The sequence below is a fragment of the Oreochromis aureus genome, linkage group 2 (assembly GCF_013358895.1).
Source record: "Oreochromis aureus strain Israel breed Guangdong linkage group 2, ZZ_aureus, whole genome shotgun sequence".
NCBI classification, from domain to species: Eukaryota; Metazoa; Chordata; class Actinopteri; order Cichliformes; family Cichlidae; genus Oreochromis; species Oreochromis aureus.
In genome coordinates, this window is record NC_052943.1 from 27,229,716 (window position 1) to 27,246,678 (window position 16,963).

The 16,963-nt window shown below is 44.5% G+C and overlaps 1 protein-coding gene across 4 annotated transcripts in view; it reads right to left on the minus strand.

The window, feature by feature from the left end:
• The window catches only part of LOC116329674 (transcription factor COE3-like), a 147,778-nt gene that overhangs the window by 16,978 nt on the left and 113,837 nt on the right, over positions 1-16,963 (minus strand). For all 4 annotated transcript variants that reach the window (XM_039621586.1, XM_031751734.2, XM_031751733.1 and 1 more), the window contains exon 11: positions 10,430-10,518. In XM_039621586.1, the coding sequence (XP_039477520.1) occupies positions 10,430-10,518 (89 nt within the window). The remainder of the gene's footprint in view (positions 1-10,429; positions 10,519-16,963) is intronic.

The window sequence follows — 16,963 nt, forward strand, 5'->3', positions numbered from 1 at the left end:
CGAGTTTCACTGCAGAACGCAGAGATTAAAGGGGATTTCTACTTTGGATTCTACTGTTTTTTATTGCATTTTAACTTTCTGCTGGAGCCGCAGCTTCTAAACAAAAACGTCTCCAGAGACGCGCTTTGTTTTCCCTCCCTGGCCAATCAGAGCGCTTCCTCGGAGTTGGCAGCTAACCCGCCTTTGACACACGGAGGTCTCCGTTTCCCACGACAGGCGATGACCTCGGGGGCAACGGTCCAGCACGCGGACGCTTTTTTCCTCGACCTGAAGCTCGAACGGCGAACTGAACGCATCACTGTTTGTTTACACCAGAATCAGCTGTTTGTTGAGCTCTGCTCGTTCTTCTCTTTGCTCCGTTTCCTTTCTTCCCTCCCTCCCTCCTTTATTTCCTCCCTTTGTCCCATCTTCCTCTTTCCTGACTTCGTGTATTCCTTCCTACTGTCTGTCTTTTTTAACTTTGGTTCATAAATCTTGCTTTTGTTCTTTTCTCCCCCTCTTCCTTCTTTCCTTGCTTCTATTTCTCCTTCTTTCCTGTCCTCTGTATTCCTTCCCTTTTCTCATGTCTACTTTTCTTCCTTCCTACTGTCTTTCCTTCTGAGTGTCCTCCTCTGCATTCCTTTTCCATCTCATTTACCTTTTTCCTATCCTCCTTCCTTCCCATCTTCCTACCTTCTTGCCTTTCATCTTTTTCATTCCTTTCTTCCTACTGCTTTTGCTTTTTCTTTCTTGCGTCATCCCCTTTCTCCCTTCCTTCCCTCCTTCCTGTCTTCCACATTCCTTCCTTTCTTTCCTTTTCCCCCCTTCTTTTCATTTTTTCTATATTCCTGTCTTCATTCATGGTGTCTTTCCTTCCCTCCTTCCATCTTTCCTTTTCTTATTCATCTCCTTCATTTCCTCATATCTCCTCATGTTATTTTTCTGCTCCCTTTCCTCCTTTATCCTCCACTCACTGATATTCCTTCCTTACTTCCTTCCCTTGTTCTTTCTTACTTTTCTTTCTGTCCATCTTCCTTCCTTTCTTAACTGTTCCAAATTTCCTTTTTCCGTTTTGACTTGCTTCCTTATCTGGGTTCCTACCTTTACTTCCTTATCTTTTTTCTTACCTTAGCTCCTTCTTTCTTCCTTCCCACCTTTCTGCCTAGATTGCTGTCTAGGAAGAAAGATAGGAAGCACGAATCCTTTGCTACTTATTTCCTGTCTTCCTTTTTTCCTTCTCTCTTTTTTCCTTCTCTCTATCACTCCTTAATTCTCTCCTTTCCTCAGTCCTTCATTGCTTTTCTTGCTTTCCTTCCCTCCTGTCCTACTTCCTTCCAGCTCCCCTGGTTTTTTCTTTTTCAAACTATAACCCCAAATAATCAGCCTGACAGGTGAAACCACATCTCTGCCAGCATGTGTTTCTGTGTGTGTGTGTGTGTGTGTGTTTCTGTGTGTGTGTGTGTGTGTGTGTGTGCATTTCTTTGTGCGTGTTTTTATGTATGTATGTGCGTGCATTTCTCTGCGTGTGTGTGTGTGTGTGTGTGTTGGTCCTCTGGCTTCATTAATCTCCATTAGAAAACAGAAGTTAGTTAATGTCTCCTTCGCTCGGCTGCGGCAGCGAGACGCCACGCAGCAGCAGCTGCCCGTCTCTCTCTCTCACACACACACACACACACACACACACACACACACACACAGTTACTTACACACAACCGTACATACTCAAACATACACACGTTAAATATACAGTTGGCACACACTAAAACCTCACACACACAGAAAAGACTTCAGCAGCTCTGTGTGTCTGTGTGTTTGTCTGTGTGTTTGTGTGTGTGTGTGTGTGTGTGTGTGTGTCCTCCTTCTATTTTCATTAGCTTCTGACAGACACAACAGCCTTCTCAAGTTAATGACGCCTCCGAGGCCTCGCTGCTGCTCAGTGTGTGTGTGTGAGTGTGTGTGTGAGTGTGTACTTGCACTTGTTCATTTGTTGGTGGGCTCTCTGTGATTTGTGAATTAGGCGCTGTACTAGTAGTACTACTACTCAGAATAAGAAAAGAACAACATGAAAACAGGAGGAGAAACAGAACATAAAAAGGAAGTGGAGAACAGAAGTAACAAAAGAAGAAACACAAGAAGAAGAACAAGGAAGGAGAAGAGAGGAGGAGGAGAAACAGAAAAACCATAACAGACAGAAACAGAGTAAAGGAAGGAGTAGAAGAAAAAAGGATGAAGAAGAGGAAAAAAATAAGAGAACAAGACGGCACAAAAGGAAAAAGATGGACGAGAGAAAACAGAAAACAGAGAGAAACAAAGAGAACAGTAAAAACAGAAGAAGAGGAAAAGACAGAATGAACAAAAGTAACAACAAAGGAAGCAGAACAAAATAAAAAATAGAAAAAAAGGAGGAGTTTTAGAAAAATTAAGATGAAGGGAAAATATGACAGGAAGAATAAAAAGAGGAAGGAAGAGGAGGAGGAAGCAGAACAAACATGAACAGAAGAAGAAGAGTTGGTGTTTCCTGCTGACTGAATGAAAACGTTTTTTCCTGTTTTTGTTTATTTTCTTTTGTTTTCCTCCTTCGGATCAGATTTCCTCCCTCCTGCTGCTCGATCTGTTTCTTCCTGTCGGAGCAACTAATTGACTCCACGCCACACCGCCATACATCCTCATTCACACCATCTCACACACACACACTAACAGCGGCCAGGCCACACCCTTTACATACACACACACACACAGACAGCGCCATCGGATTCCTGTCAGAGCGAGTGCCGGCAATCAGAGCGCCGGGCGCTTTAACGGCGCTGAAAGGCCCCGATCGATGCGGTAATGCACTGGCTCCCAGTTATCATCATCATCATCTCTTATCACTGACCCACACCTCCAGCAGGAGGAGGAGGAGTGTGGGGAATGTGGGAGAAGATGGAGGAGAGAGGAGAGATGGGAGATGAAGACGAGGATGAAGAGGGTCTCTGGGTGTTTCCCTTCAGCTGAAAGGAGATGGATGGTGGGGAGTGGGGGGGTGGAGGCTAAGTGGACATATGAAACAACTGAGAGACGAAGGCAGCTGATTGGATCATTGGGCTCGAACATCTGGCTGGTTAATGATTGGCTGCTCAGACGCTCCGATGTGCTAGTCACCGTTTCATCAAACTTCACTACATTTGATTTACAATACTTCGATAACTGCGACTCTGATGGGAATTTAAGAATAAAAAGGGGAAAAAAATACAAAAACATCATAAAAATATTGGAGAAAAAAACGTGAAAATAAGTCAATGAAAAATATTTTTAAAAATATATTTATAAAAACTGATATAGAGAACAAAAGAATGCGTCTAGAAAGTATAAATACAAAAAAATCTAAAAGAAATAGCTTATAAATTGATTTTAGATGCATAAAAATATTAAATAAATAAAAAATAAAGTAAAATAAAATAAAGGGAAAAAAAACAGTGGTCGCCATCGTAACTACATAAAATTTATTTATTTATGGTGGGGGTAAAATCAGTGGAATGGCTCTTTGCCTTTTAGCAGTGCCTAAAATTAAACGTTTGTGTGCGACAGTTCAAAAACAGGCTGCTCATGTTCATCAGATTAGATAAATGAACTTCAGCTCATGAAGAGACAGCAATTAAAATGTGTAGAGAATAATGGTGTGAAGACTTCCTGTGAGGAAATGAAAACACATTCCTGCACTTTGGATTGTCCCTCTGTGGAAGATTATCAGCAACTCATAACCAAAGTGTTAGTTGATACAGACACTGTCATGTCAACCACTGTTTTTAAACATTAACTTTTTTGCTGCTATGTTTGGTTTTTGGAGCCGCAAGATTTAGACGAAAGGCGAGTCCTAAGCTATCAGCTAACAGTAACTAGCTTTGTTATTGTCTGCATCTGTGGACTGTATGTAACCATAACTAAGATGACTAGCAGGTATCTACCTGCTAGTCTGTTAGTACAGTAACCTCACAGCAGCCATATGATTGGTCAGATAATCTTATTAGTCATGCTCCACCAGCACAAACATGGTCCACAGGTCCAGTTCAGGGACTTAATTAGCTGAGGTGAAGCCTAGCAGACAGCTAGCAGGTACAGCCGCCTGTGTCACCATGTCAAAGAGGCCACGTCCCTAACTGTATATTCCTAAAATAGCTGCTCACTTTTGCTTCTGACAAAAAGGAAAACAGCAGTGGACCAATAAGACTATTTAGATGCTTCAGCTCTATTACTGAGCGCGAGTCTGTGACCTCTGACATATCTGAAATGTACCAATTTTACTAAAGAAAATTCTAATTCGAGATCAAACATCTTTCAGTCACATTATCACTGAATCTTACTTGTATTTTAATATACAGAACCACCAAACATGATAATGGCAACGACATGCAAACGTCACCACGGGAGGCAGACGGATACAGCTGAACACATACACCTTCGCTTTCCAGTTCAGACCAGTTTATCTCAGTCTGGGAGGGTTTCACCATCATCAGTGAGTCCAGAACGAGGTGGGTCCTCCTCCTCCTCCTCCTCCTCAGTGCTGCGTTGATTAAACCCACTGAGACTCGTGCTTCTCTTCACATGAAACCTCCCCGTAGCTCCTGTGTAGGTGTGTGTTTGTGTTCATGTGGACATGTTACAGCGCTGTATCACATAGCAGCCAACAGGAAGCAACTCCTTTGTTTTTAAGGTTTGAGGCCATTTTTTCTTTCCTCTAAAAGAAGCCAGTATAGACGATCAGCTGGCTAGCGCTGTCTCTCAGTAAATTAAAGTAAGTAAACACTACAGAAAATATATTTTATCAGACGTGAAATATTAAAACATATATGCTTTTACTGAAAGTGGATCTATTCTGCTGTAGAGAAACACATCATCAGCATACAGGCATATTCTCTATTTAAGTAATAAAGGGCAAATATTTTGCTTTTCTTTGTTTCCTGTCATCCTCTTCAAAAGGTAGATTTTCATGTTGAGCTTGACTAGAATTTCTAATTAAGACGTCAGTGTATACACAGTAATCCCTCTGAACCAAAGGATCAGGCTGCAGACTGCTGGAAACTTTCAGATTTATACTATTTTTCTATGTTTGGTGTCATTTAGTGAGGATATTCCTCATGTTAGGACATGAAGTAGCCAATCTGAAATAAAGCTGGTGTAAAGAGGGAGGAGCTGAAACTGCTTGTTTCAGTTTGAACTGAAGGCTGCTCTGTGGTCGAGCGTAAGGCAAATAAAGATTTATATTTTGAACTGTGAGTGAGGAAGTACTCCAGTAGACTTGTCCTTACCGTCAATAATAAACACTAAACTGATATTTAATATTTAACTAACAGTCCTTTTTCCTGACAAATAATGAAATTTCTCATCTCTAATGATTAATGGTAATATAATATATAAAGGTAAATTGTTGGTATACAGCTTCAGACTCCGATAATGCGTCTGCTTTTGTTGTTAAACACTTTGCTGGTGTGTTTATCAGCTTGGTCACTCATTTCGGGTCATATAAAAAAAACTTTTAGTCGATTTTGCACATTCTAGTTACATTTTGGGAATGACTGTGTTACAACTTCAGTTCAGAATTAAAAACTTCACAAAAAATGTGTAAAATGTCAGCAAAAGTGACTAAATGAGCGCGGCTCAATCCCCCGAAGAGGGCTTCTGGGGATTACAAATTACTGTATATCGCCGTCATGAAGATATAAAATTCACAGTTAAATATTTTAAAGCAGTTTAACTTGTAGTGGTATATGAGCAAAATTTATCTAAGACTAGGAATCACTCTTACTGTACTTCGTTTCCCTCCCAAATAACTGTTAAAAAAAAAACCCTCTTGGAGACTGCACCCTCGTGGCCTTGGTGCCCTTGCCCTTCTTCTGTCCATCTCTTGACATATTCCTCCCCTTTTTTCTTCCTCCTACCTCTTTCTCTCTTTTTTCCATTTGGTTTCTAGGGGCTTAATTACAGGGGGCTGGCTCCGTGGTTGAGGAGGTGCGAGGCGAACAGGGATCAGCGTGACCCTGGAGGAGAAGCCATCAGACAGCGGCCTTAACAATGATAAATCACCCTGAGCAGAGCTACAGATACAGCCGCCGCTCCACTGATCTCTATAAAATATGGATGGACCTGCAGCAGGAGGAGGAGGAGGAGGAGGACGAAGGGAGCAGCATCACGGCGGATCTTCAGATTAGCGATTATCAGGCGTAGAGGTATTCTAATGATGTGGGACATGGTGTGGGGTTAATTCCATTCAGAGGAAACGGATTGAAATTCAGCTCATGAACTGAATTCTTCTCATTATTCTCAATGAACACTGAAAATCTCCTCATTCATGAAGTGGGCCGGAATTAATAATCCCCGAACGGACGGACGCCCCCCCACAAGTCCGGATGAGGGTCAATGATCAGAGCTAAAGGTGCACACTCAACACGCTAAACACATTTAATCTCCACCCCATGGTTCACAAATCCTCAGAAAAGAGCTTCATGGACCTCATGTTAACAGTAGTGTTTGTTTTTAACAACAGGGTGTCCCGTATTTTAAAGAAATCACCAACATTTATAACCTGATGCCTTTTATAGTTAAAATTATATTAAACCTGATTAAACGACAAATTAAAATTAACGTGAGCACAGTTTCATGTCTGTCCACACACACACACAGAGTTAGTTTGGGTAGTTTGACAAACTGGGAAAGACAACTGGTCACTGATGACCTCTGGGGTTTCTCCTGGATCATTTTCAGCCCTCTAATTTCATTTCCAGTCTGGCTGGGCTGGAAGCGGACACCTCAGCGTCCGTCCGTCCGTTAGACTGACAGCGGGCGCATCGTGTTTAGAAGCTCAGGACAAAACAAGATATTGTGATGGAGATTTTTCTCCTCCTTGTAACATTTTTAAAGATCAAACAATGATTTATACAATAAAGAAAAAGCAGAATAATCAGTAATGACCTGAAGTAATTAAAAATCTTGCTTCTACATTTCTACATAGAAGCAAGATATCTTATTCTTACATGAAGCTAACTGTTATTTTTCTGACATAGCTTTGGAGCTAACAGACTATTAACTCCCTGACTAACCAATGTTAACTGTTTGAAATGTGTTGTGAAGTTCAGAGAATGAGAGCTTTTAAAAGAGATAAACTGTCAAGTTAGTTAGTTTAGCTTTTATCACTAATATGACAAAAAAATTATTATAAAATAATTTTAATTTATCTCATTTATTTTATTACAATTACAGCTAATATACAACTGTAAAACGACTTTTAATGCATCAGCAAAAATAAGTAGGCTAGTTTTGGTTAGTAATACACAAGTTGGGACGTTCTCTCTGAGCCATTTCAACAACTGCGGAGTTCAAACAACTGTACGTGAGCACAGTTATACGTATGTGTCAGCACTTTGCTGACGTCTGGAAGAAGACCCAAGCTGTCACCCTCAGATGAGAGGAAATTGTTTAGGATGTTCAGGAACAACCCAGGAACCACCGAGGCTCAAGCCTGCCCTAAAGCCGTCTCTGTGCCAGAAACCCAACCAGTTTAAATGAACTCTACCAGTTCTGCCAAGAACAGTAGTCAGACATGCAGCCAGAATTATGCCAGAAGTTTGCCGATGGCTACCAAAAGCATCTGGTCAAGGTAGGGACATTTAACCAAACATTAGTGGGGGTGTTTGTATTTGAGCCTATATATAACCTTTGACCCTGTGTGGATCAGAGAAAACCCAAAATAAATTCAGATTTATGGATCTAATTCTTGTTTTTTAGCAGCAGTTCAAGGAAATCATAAAAGCCCAAAGTTACCACGACATACATGCCCAGCTGTACTCCTCTAAACAGGACTCTTGTTAAAATCTGCTGATTTCTGTATTGCGTGACTAAATTATTGCACTTGAGGGAAATGAGCAGAGCAGGTCCACCTTAAGATGATCATTTTGTTCAGTATTGTGTCTGAACGGTCGTCACCTAATCGCGCTTCCTGCTAAGCTAGGCCGAACGGCATTTTCCCATCTTTCAGCTGGAATCAGCCTGATGTTTCTCCTTCTGGTTTCCATATTCACCCTGCTTACTGCTCCCATAATGCTCTACCTGACGTCTACAACGAATCAATCTGTTCAGCGGCGCCGTGCCTGTCCAAAAACTAAACCCAGCCGCCCAGACATCTCTGTCCGCGCCTGCTGCTGCTGTCCTCTGCAGAGCGGCAGCTGCAGGTGAAAACAAAAGAGAAGTGACAACTCGAGTTAACCCGTCGCTGCTCGGTCACTGCCAGCACGCCGTCCTGTCACCTCGCAGAGCGCCGCTCTTCCTCTCGCCGTGATTCCTCTCCCTCCAAAACGTCCAGGAGGGAGAAACCTGCAGCTTTATTGAGTTTTCTTTTGAATAAATAAATATTTAAAGGGAGAGGATGAGGGAGGAGGGTGTTTGACGTCCCACTCTGGCTGCAAATCAGGCCATCAAAGGGGCCAGACAATGTGTGCTCGCTATTAGTATCAATTTACAAATAAACTGCTTTTTTGGTGACTGGATCTCCGATGTCAGATTTTGATAAATGGTTTCAATTTGGCAGCTGCTTTCGAGTGTCAGAGCCCATCTGACGCTCGCCGCCGGCCGCCGCTGCTCGCTGCCTCAGAGAATCTGCCTCAGTTAGCTCCTCGCAGCCGCTGCAGCCAGAATAATCTCTTCATACTAACCAGGATGCCTGATGGCTGCACGGCTGCACGCCGCGCCTCTGTGTGAGCATACAAATGTCGTTCTGTGGGTGAAACCAGCTCCCTGATTTCAATATTCTCGACTTTGTCTTAAAGGAGCATTTCTGCACTTTTAATTCCCTCTTCCTTCCTGACCGCCTGTCTCCAAAAAGCCTGCAGAGTTTAACACACTGTTAAATGTGTTTCCACTTCCATGTAGAAACCATGTATAAACTTTAAATAAAGGCGTAAAAATAGGCTTAGTTTTTCCATTCTGCTGCCATTTTCAGGTCCAAACTCTTCTACAGTTCCCAAAAACAAACAAACAAATGGTGAGAGTTAAAAACAGTTTGAATTCTTCCAGCTAAAGTGGAACGATCACTGTGGTCATTCTCACATAAGATGTAGGCTGTAATTGAGTTAGGAGGCTGCTGGAAGTTAGATAGCGAGTATATTTCTAAAAACTGAAACGTACATCTCTAAAAAAACTAAACAGCAGTGATGTTTGGACGGTTGGTGAAGTCGGGCTAGTTAACACTACACAAACATCACACAGTGGTCAGTTCTGCTCATCTCCAGCTTTCTTGGACTCTACCAGAGCAGCTTTGCATGATTCAGACCTCAAAATAATCCATCTTTATGTGATACAACCCCTCATGTCTTCTGATTGGCTGTCCCACATAAACAGAAGGTTTGTGTACCTGAGATGATCAGATAAATGGGATATTCCCCCCTCAGAGACATCATACAGATCCAACACTTTAAACATGCGACTGCAGCGTTTCCAGCAGAATAAGACTCGTTTATGTCCACGTCAGATAAACTAAACTGAAAATGTTCAAAAGACCTTTTGATCTTCCTGAAACTGGACAAAGCTGCTTTAAAATTTTAATGGAACAAAAGTTTTGTGTTCATTCTCTTTAATAAAGACACAATCTGATTGTATCTGATGCTTGTATTTCCTGTAATAATGAGGCACATTTGGACCAGTTTGTTGCACAAAATAAAACCAGAATTTGCACGCTTAAAGGAAAACTGAAAATTCATGAAGAGTTTTGACGTCTTTGATGACGTCCATCACAAATCACACAGGAAACTAATCAAATCAAATGTTTCTCTTTTAGTTAAAGGCATTGAGCACGGAGCTGTGATTATACGAGACATTTTAGAAAATGAATTTTAGTTAAACTTTGTAATTCATGAAATGTTTTAGACCTCCTCCACTTTTAGGTCCCAGAGTTAATTTACATAATTCTGATACGTTTTTTTTCCTCCCTGGGCTTCTGAGAAGCCAAACATCGCCAAACCGATCACGCTTGACGACCATTCGCGCCCTCCTCCCCGCCAGTTGAGGGGAAACAAAACGCAGCGAGAGCAGCAGCAGCAGGATTTGCTCCCATAAACAGCTGTTTCCTGTTTGAAGGCTCGGGAACAATCTGCCCCGCTGGCAGCGAGGAGCGCCGCGCCGTGCCAAGAGCGTACCGAGCAGAACCAACAAATCCAATCAGGCGACTCGAGTTCGGCCCTGTGCTGCATTAGAAGCCTTCAGCTCACAGCGCAGGTGGTCTACGGCGTCCACGGAGGGACAAAAAGCCACTTCAGTTTGAAATCAGCCCTTAATGTGGCCCTAAACCCGATTAAAGCGCCCAATTAGTAGCAGCCTTGAATGACAGGTGCATTATGGGTCATACCTGCCAGACTTAAGCCAACCTCCTGGCCTTAAATCTGACCTTTGACCTGCAGCAGCAAGTTAATGAGTTGTCTTTACTGACCTTAGGTAACCTCTCAGGGTCTCCGGGGTGGCGAGGGATGACCTTCTGTAGCCTCTGGAAGCCGTAGTCGATGGTGGGCTCGTTCAAGGCTGCGGCACAAACAGAAACAGACGAGAGGGTTTATTTAACCCCGAGACGCGTCTGACAGGAACTCAGCTGATTGTTGCAGTTCTGCATCTTTCATCTTCTTCATCATCTTTCTTTTATGTCTTTGTGTGGTCATTTTACACTTTTTTGGTACTTCCATTTGTCTCTTTTTCAAATGTAGTTTTATCTTTTGCCGTAGTTTCTGTAGTCCTTTTTCTTCTTTTTTGGTATTTTTGTCTCTTTGCATGGTAGTTTTACCTCTCATTGTGGTATTTGACACATTTTAACGTATCTGTGTCACTGCATTGTTCTAGGTTTTTTTGCGTGTTGTAGTTTTATCTTTTTTTGGGGACTTTTACATCTTCCAACTGTGTCTTTGTATCATTCAGGAGTTTTTTATGTGTCCCGATGATAGTTTTACCTTTTTTTCTAGCTGTCGCACCTCTTACTGTACTAATACATCTTCCTACAGAGTCTCTTGCTCTGGTCAGGATGGTCTTGTGCCTTTTTGTTTGTGTTTTGAATCTTCCTGCTGTCTCTTTGCATTATTTGTGTGTCTCTTGTTTTAACAACATATTTCAGCAATTCCTTTGAAGATTTCTGCGATTGTGCTGAAATCGAAAATAAAAACACATCCCCAACTCGTAAGATACAATTTTAATGCAACATTGTCGAACTGTGCTCGTTTTTTTGCACACACGTGGAAAAGCCAGGTTTTTCGTGACTTCCTGTCATTTCCTGAAGTTTAAACTCGGTAGGGATCGTTTCACCTCCCTCTCCTCTGATCTCCTGTTGGTTCGTGTTAGCAGTGAGCGCTAACGGAGAGGGCGAGCGAGCGCCGTCAGCTGATCTCGCTCTCTCTTATCTCGGCTGCTGTTTATCAAGTGCGAGACCTCACACTCCACCTCTCCTCCACGGCTAATTCAATCCAGCCTCCCCTCCACCGAGCCCTCTCTCTCTTTTCCTTTCTCCTCCACTCATTCACCTCCACAAACAATCTGCCTTCCTCCTCCACCTCCTCCTCCTCTTCCTCCTCTCTCCATATGCACTGAGCAGAGCTGGAGAAACACCCGGAAATGAGTTCGGGGAGATACTTCTCCATAATCAAGCCCATTAATCATAAAAGGCTGTCAAATTTGACTTTGGGGACAATTTGTCAGCCGATCTTGCCCACTCCGCTTTTGTCACCGTTGGCTCTTGTATTCTGTAAGGATGATTGACACTCCAAATGCCGCTGAGTAGAATAGCTAGTTTGCACTAATATGCATAACCGCGGCTTTCATGAATAAGAATAAGGCAGCTATACGGCGGCACAGAGGGGTCTCCTTCAAAGGGCCCCGCCGCCGTTTGTCGCCAGCGCTCCAAATAGATGTTATTACCATTATAACAATATTTGTTTTCTTTTCCCGGGAATGGGCGACTGCGAGCTGCTAAATCAAATTTGTCGGAGCCCGTTTCAAGCGGCGGCAGAGGAGAAAAAGGGCTTTCAGGCTGCAACTGGGGTGGGGATGATATCTGAAGGGTGACAGAGTGCTGAGGGACGTGGCCCTCGCCGCAGGGGCTGCCATGTTGGATTCCTCACCTCCCCGCCTCCCTGAGAGGAAGCAGAGAGCAGCGCGGCCTGAATCTATTACCTCGGCCCGCCGCGAATGAAAGAGCGATTCATTGCGGGATCCCAAAGAGACTTTTTGGGGGGATGCGGAGCAGCAGAGGATGAATGGAGATAATGCACCGGGACGACACGAGCAGCAATCAGCGGCGAATCCCAAACTGGATTGCCTCCTGACGCTGCGTACATACATCCCAACTTATAAAACAAGTGAGAGGCACTATGGGAACTGCTGCAATAGAATAAAAAACCCATTTACACTCGGTTAACTCTCCATCTCCATCAGAAGAGGAAGTGTTCTCATCTCTGACCTCCGAGCTGATACGAGATGCTGAGAAATGATACTGATGTGTTTCAATCGAAGGCGACATGTCTGCAGATAAACATCAAAAAAACCCGGAAACTTCCTCAGGGCCAAAAGTTCCTCCAGATCTCTGAGATCCGAGTCCCTGATCTGTGCTAAAAGTCTCGGGAAGAATCCAGGAACATGAGCCTCATACCTCTATCCTGGCCCTCTCTCTCCTTAGTTTGGACACATTTTCTGTCTGTGAGTTGCTGGTTTGAAGATTTTCTGGTTACTTCACTTTAGTTTTGCCTTGTTATTCGTCTTGTTATGTGTTGGGATGACTTTAATGTGGCATTTTTAACAAGCACTTGACAAACTTTTATTACTCAATGACAAAAATAAAATACAAAATGTTTGGAAAACAAAATATTGTTTTAGGAACAAGTACATGGTTGAGAAGCCTAGTTTTATCTGTCAACCTCCTGCCCATGGGCTCATCGCCAAGCGTGTGGACGTTATCACTGTGATGTCATCCAACATCAGCAGCTTTCCTGCCACCATATTGTTTCTTCAGTGCAACTAGTGACACTAATGCTAACAAGCTGCATCCACAGACACAAATACCTGAGTGCTCAGCGACAGCCAAATAAAATCCTAGAATTCACCAAAACTGGACCTCAGATTTCTTGGACGGTCTGTTAGTACAGTGACCTCACAGCAGCCCTCAATTGGTCAGATGAGGTCATTAAAAATGATCCAAAAGGCTCCAACAGCACAAACACGGCCCAGAGGTCCAGTTCAGTTAGCTGAGGTGAAGCCTAGCAGCTACAGCCACGTGTGTCACCATCCACCTGTCAGTCAAAGAGGCCACACCCCTAACAATACAAACTTTGAGCCTGAATATAATTTAAACAGGTGAAATGTTGTAAATGGGGACATTAGAAATTCTGCTGGCTGTAAACGTGTTTACATGGGAGTCTATGAGGACTCACTCCTGGAGCCTCCGGTGGACGTCAGAGCAACTGCAATTTGGTTGACGCTTGGTTCACACTTAAACTCTTGGACGCCAACATTCAGCCACAGACAGATGTGGTTTATTTCCGAAGTTTAAAACACACGAGAAGTTTTATTCTGAAAGGTCTAAAGGAGCTGCTCTGGTTTGTAGTATCCACACCACTGTGGGCTCTGATGAGTACACTGAGTGTCTCGATAAGTCGAGTGGGTTTGATAAAACATCTGGATTCAGACGCCTCTCTCCAGAGATGTGACAGCGCTCTGAGGTCGCGATCGTTGCTGGAGGTGGAGACGACCACAGACGGAGAACGAAACAAAGACAGAAGTTTTAATGAACCTCTGATGGGGATCGACCCCCCTACAGACATTAAGCCCATTACTTTGCCTTATTAAAATCTCGCTGCACTCTGACCCCAGCGCCCCATTGGCTGCCTGCAGGGCCCCATGCTCCTCCCAGCCAATCGATAAAGACCGCCTCCTTCCAAAGGAGCCGGAGTAATTGGAGAATGGCGGCTGGCAGCGCGAACCCTGACCCCCCCCCCCCCCTCCCCCCCCTCCTCCCCCCACCCCACGCATTACACCGCCCATATGAAGACAGATTGCCTGATTTAGTGTAAACATATGCTGCAATTCCAGGCATCAGTGCCACTTTCTCCATCGTAATTTGTATTGATTTTTCTCTGCTCCTCTTTGTTCAGCGCGAGGAGGCCGCGGCCGTCGCTTTCTCCTGCCGTCTGATGCTTTTTATAAATCAGAAAAGGAGCAGAGGAAGATAATTCAGAGGTGAGAGGAGGGCGGGAGAGACAGAGGCAAGCGAGAGGAGGGGATTTTTTATATATTTCATCAAGTATTTATCACTCTCTCCCTCTCTCTCTCTCTCTTTGGGTTCTTCTCTCTGCCCTCGCTGTGAAGGTGATCAAACGGTCGGCCGGCGTCCTGCTGAGCGGCACGCTCCGTTATTAGACCGCTAAGTGACTGAGGAGAGGAAGAGCAGAGAAGAAGGGGGAGGCGGATCACATTTGAAACTAATTTCTTCACGGCAGATCTGGAGCGGTGGAGAGGAGGAGGATATTTTACACACTTACAGGAAAGACGTTCACTTCCTGCTCAAACACCCAGCAACTCCTGCTCGATTAACAATGTCTGAACAATCAAGACAGAAGCTTTAAAAAAAAAAAAAAGAGTCAAATAAAATCAGGAGACACATAAAATTTACAGAAGGTGATAAAAAGTAACAGGATGAGAAAGAAGGCTTTAAAACAGAGCGAAATGCTGCAGGATGAAAGTGAGGATGTAAAATGTATCCATGCTGGACCTCCGTGGGTCTGAGGGCTCAGGCTTTTTAAAGTGACCACTAGTGCTTCATGAGACGGCTAAAAACTATACTGAGACACACACAGTCCCAGAAAAACATTACAAAACAAAGAGGAAATGCAAAAAATAGCAAAATAAGCAAAAAGAAAAAGAGCAGAAAGCAGAGGTCAGACTTAAAATTCTGGAAATGAGTCTGAAAACGTTCAATCACTGCATCCCTAATTACCCAGCTTTTACTGTGAAAGGGTGCAGCCACACTGAAGAGTGCATGAATCAAACGCGCTTGTTTTAAAGCTGAAGCCGCAGATCTGGATTCTTGTCTCGATGCTTCTCCTGCTGTCAAACTGACCACCAGGTGCTTCTCACCTGTCCGGCTTCGCCCTGACAGCGAGCTGAGGGGGAATCTTCCTCTTCCTCTCCTCGCTCTGGGATCATTCGCTGCTTCTGGCTGCAGATGGCGGCTGATCACAGATCAGAGGATCAGAGCTCCGGGAGGGAGAACGGCGGATTACTGGAACATCTCAGCAGGCTCATTACCCCGCTCGCTTCGGCTCCCACAATCCAGCAGGGCGCCGTGCTTCAGAGGAGAGCCCGCCTCTGTTTACATCCTCCTCCTCCTCCTCCTCACTACTGTTTACATTTATCTTTCATTTGCTGCTCCTCGCCCTGAATCTGCTTTTCCACGCCGCTGGTTTGTACATATTTACCAGCCGGAGATGAAATCCGCACTTTAGGGTCTCTGCTCACCTTTACCGTTTTTGTTTTGGTGTTCACGGCCTCGTCGCAGGCGCTCTCGTGTCCCCGATGAGCCGGCAGACTTCAGTGCTGCGTGGTTTCCTCCTGTATTACTCTCATCATTTCAAATAGGCGCCGCTCATCCGTCCCGCAGTAACGTGTGCTGCAATTTCCCATCTCCCCCGGCCGCATGATTGATGCAGGTCAGTGCAGCGTTTGGCCTCATGGCCCGCCGATCGCAACTGCTGATGATTCCTCGCCTCCTTCAGTGTGTGTGTGTGTGTGACAGATGCACGACATGCCGAGCCTTAAGTGGACGCGCTGATTTGTTTTTCTGCTTGTCAAGTGGCCAACCGGCGTCAGCTGGGGTGGGGGGGCATGCTGACAGGCTGCCATAACGCCCCGAATGCATCTTTTCAGCGGATTATTGATCTGCTCTGACTTCCAATTCATCACTCAGTCATCGCAGAGAGCAGGGGCGACGCGGCAGGTCTGTAAATGACAGCGAGCGTAAAGTTTCCTCTGCAGCTTGTTTGTTTTACATGGATGTGTTTTACATGGACGCTGGTGTGACGAGGAGGGCGGTCCTGTGGGGACATGTCTGCACGTGTTTAAGTAAAACAAGCAGAAAATGGAAACGGAGATAAAAAATGAGCAAAAACAGTCTATCTGCACTTTGGGGACTACTTTCAGTGGCCGATGATTCCGTGTTGCAGAGGATTTGGGCGTCAGCGTTGGTTTGATGTTGAAATGTTTTTCTTTCATTCTTTACGCAATGAAGACGCGATCTTCTGATGAAGATCAGAGTCGGCCCTCCCGAACCCGCCAGGTGTCTTCAGGTATCTCCAGGTACCGTTGTCTCGTCTCTGTAACCCACATGAGCGCCCACTCCCTTCTGCTTCCTCCTCTGAGAGCCGTCACTGACGCAACAGCCCCTGTGATTAGAGCGAACATCCGCCCCGACGCCGCGTGTTAATCAGCGAATAATTACCTCGCCATGATTAGAGCCGGCCGAGCAGAGTGCCTCAAAGAAATAGGCCCCCCACCTGAGAAGTTATTATTTTCTGGAGTGGCGGCCGAAAATGCCCCCGCAGAAACGGCTAATTACCCGACATTAGTTCCACAAGTCCCCGTTCCCAAAGTGGAGCTCTTTGATATATGAAATGTGGTGCGTCTCTGCTGAGAGTCGAGGAATTCCCGCGGCGGAGAGCACACTTCTGCCGTCTATTAAAAGACGACACGAGAGGCGAGATCAAAGGCGGGGACGCGACAGCGCTCGTGTTGTTTCATTGCTGCCGTGTGATCGCCACTAAGTGACTGAGACACGCCTCCTGACGCATCACATCCCGACTCTGTAACACAAACTCGCTGATCACTTTATTAGGAACACCCAAACCATAAATTCTGCCTTTATGAAGCGTCTTAAGTTTAAACATCCGGCCGAGGTAAAGCAGGACGATGGGTTTCCTCTGGTGTTTTGTAGTAGTGA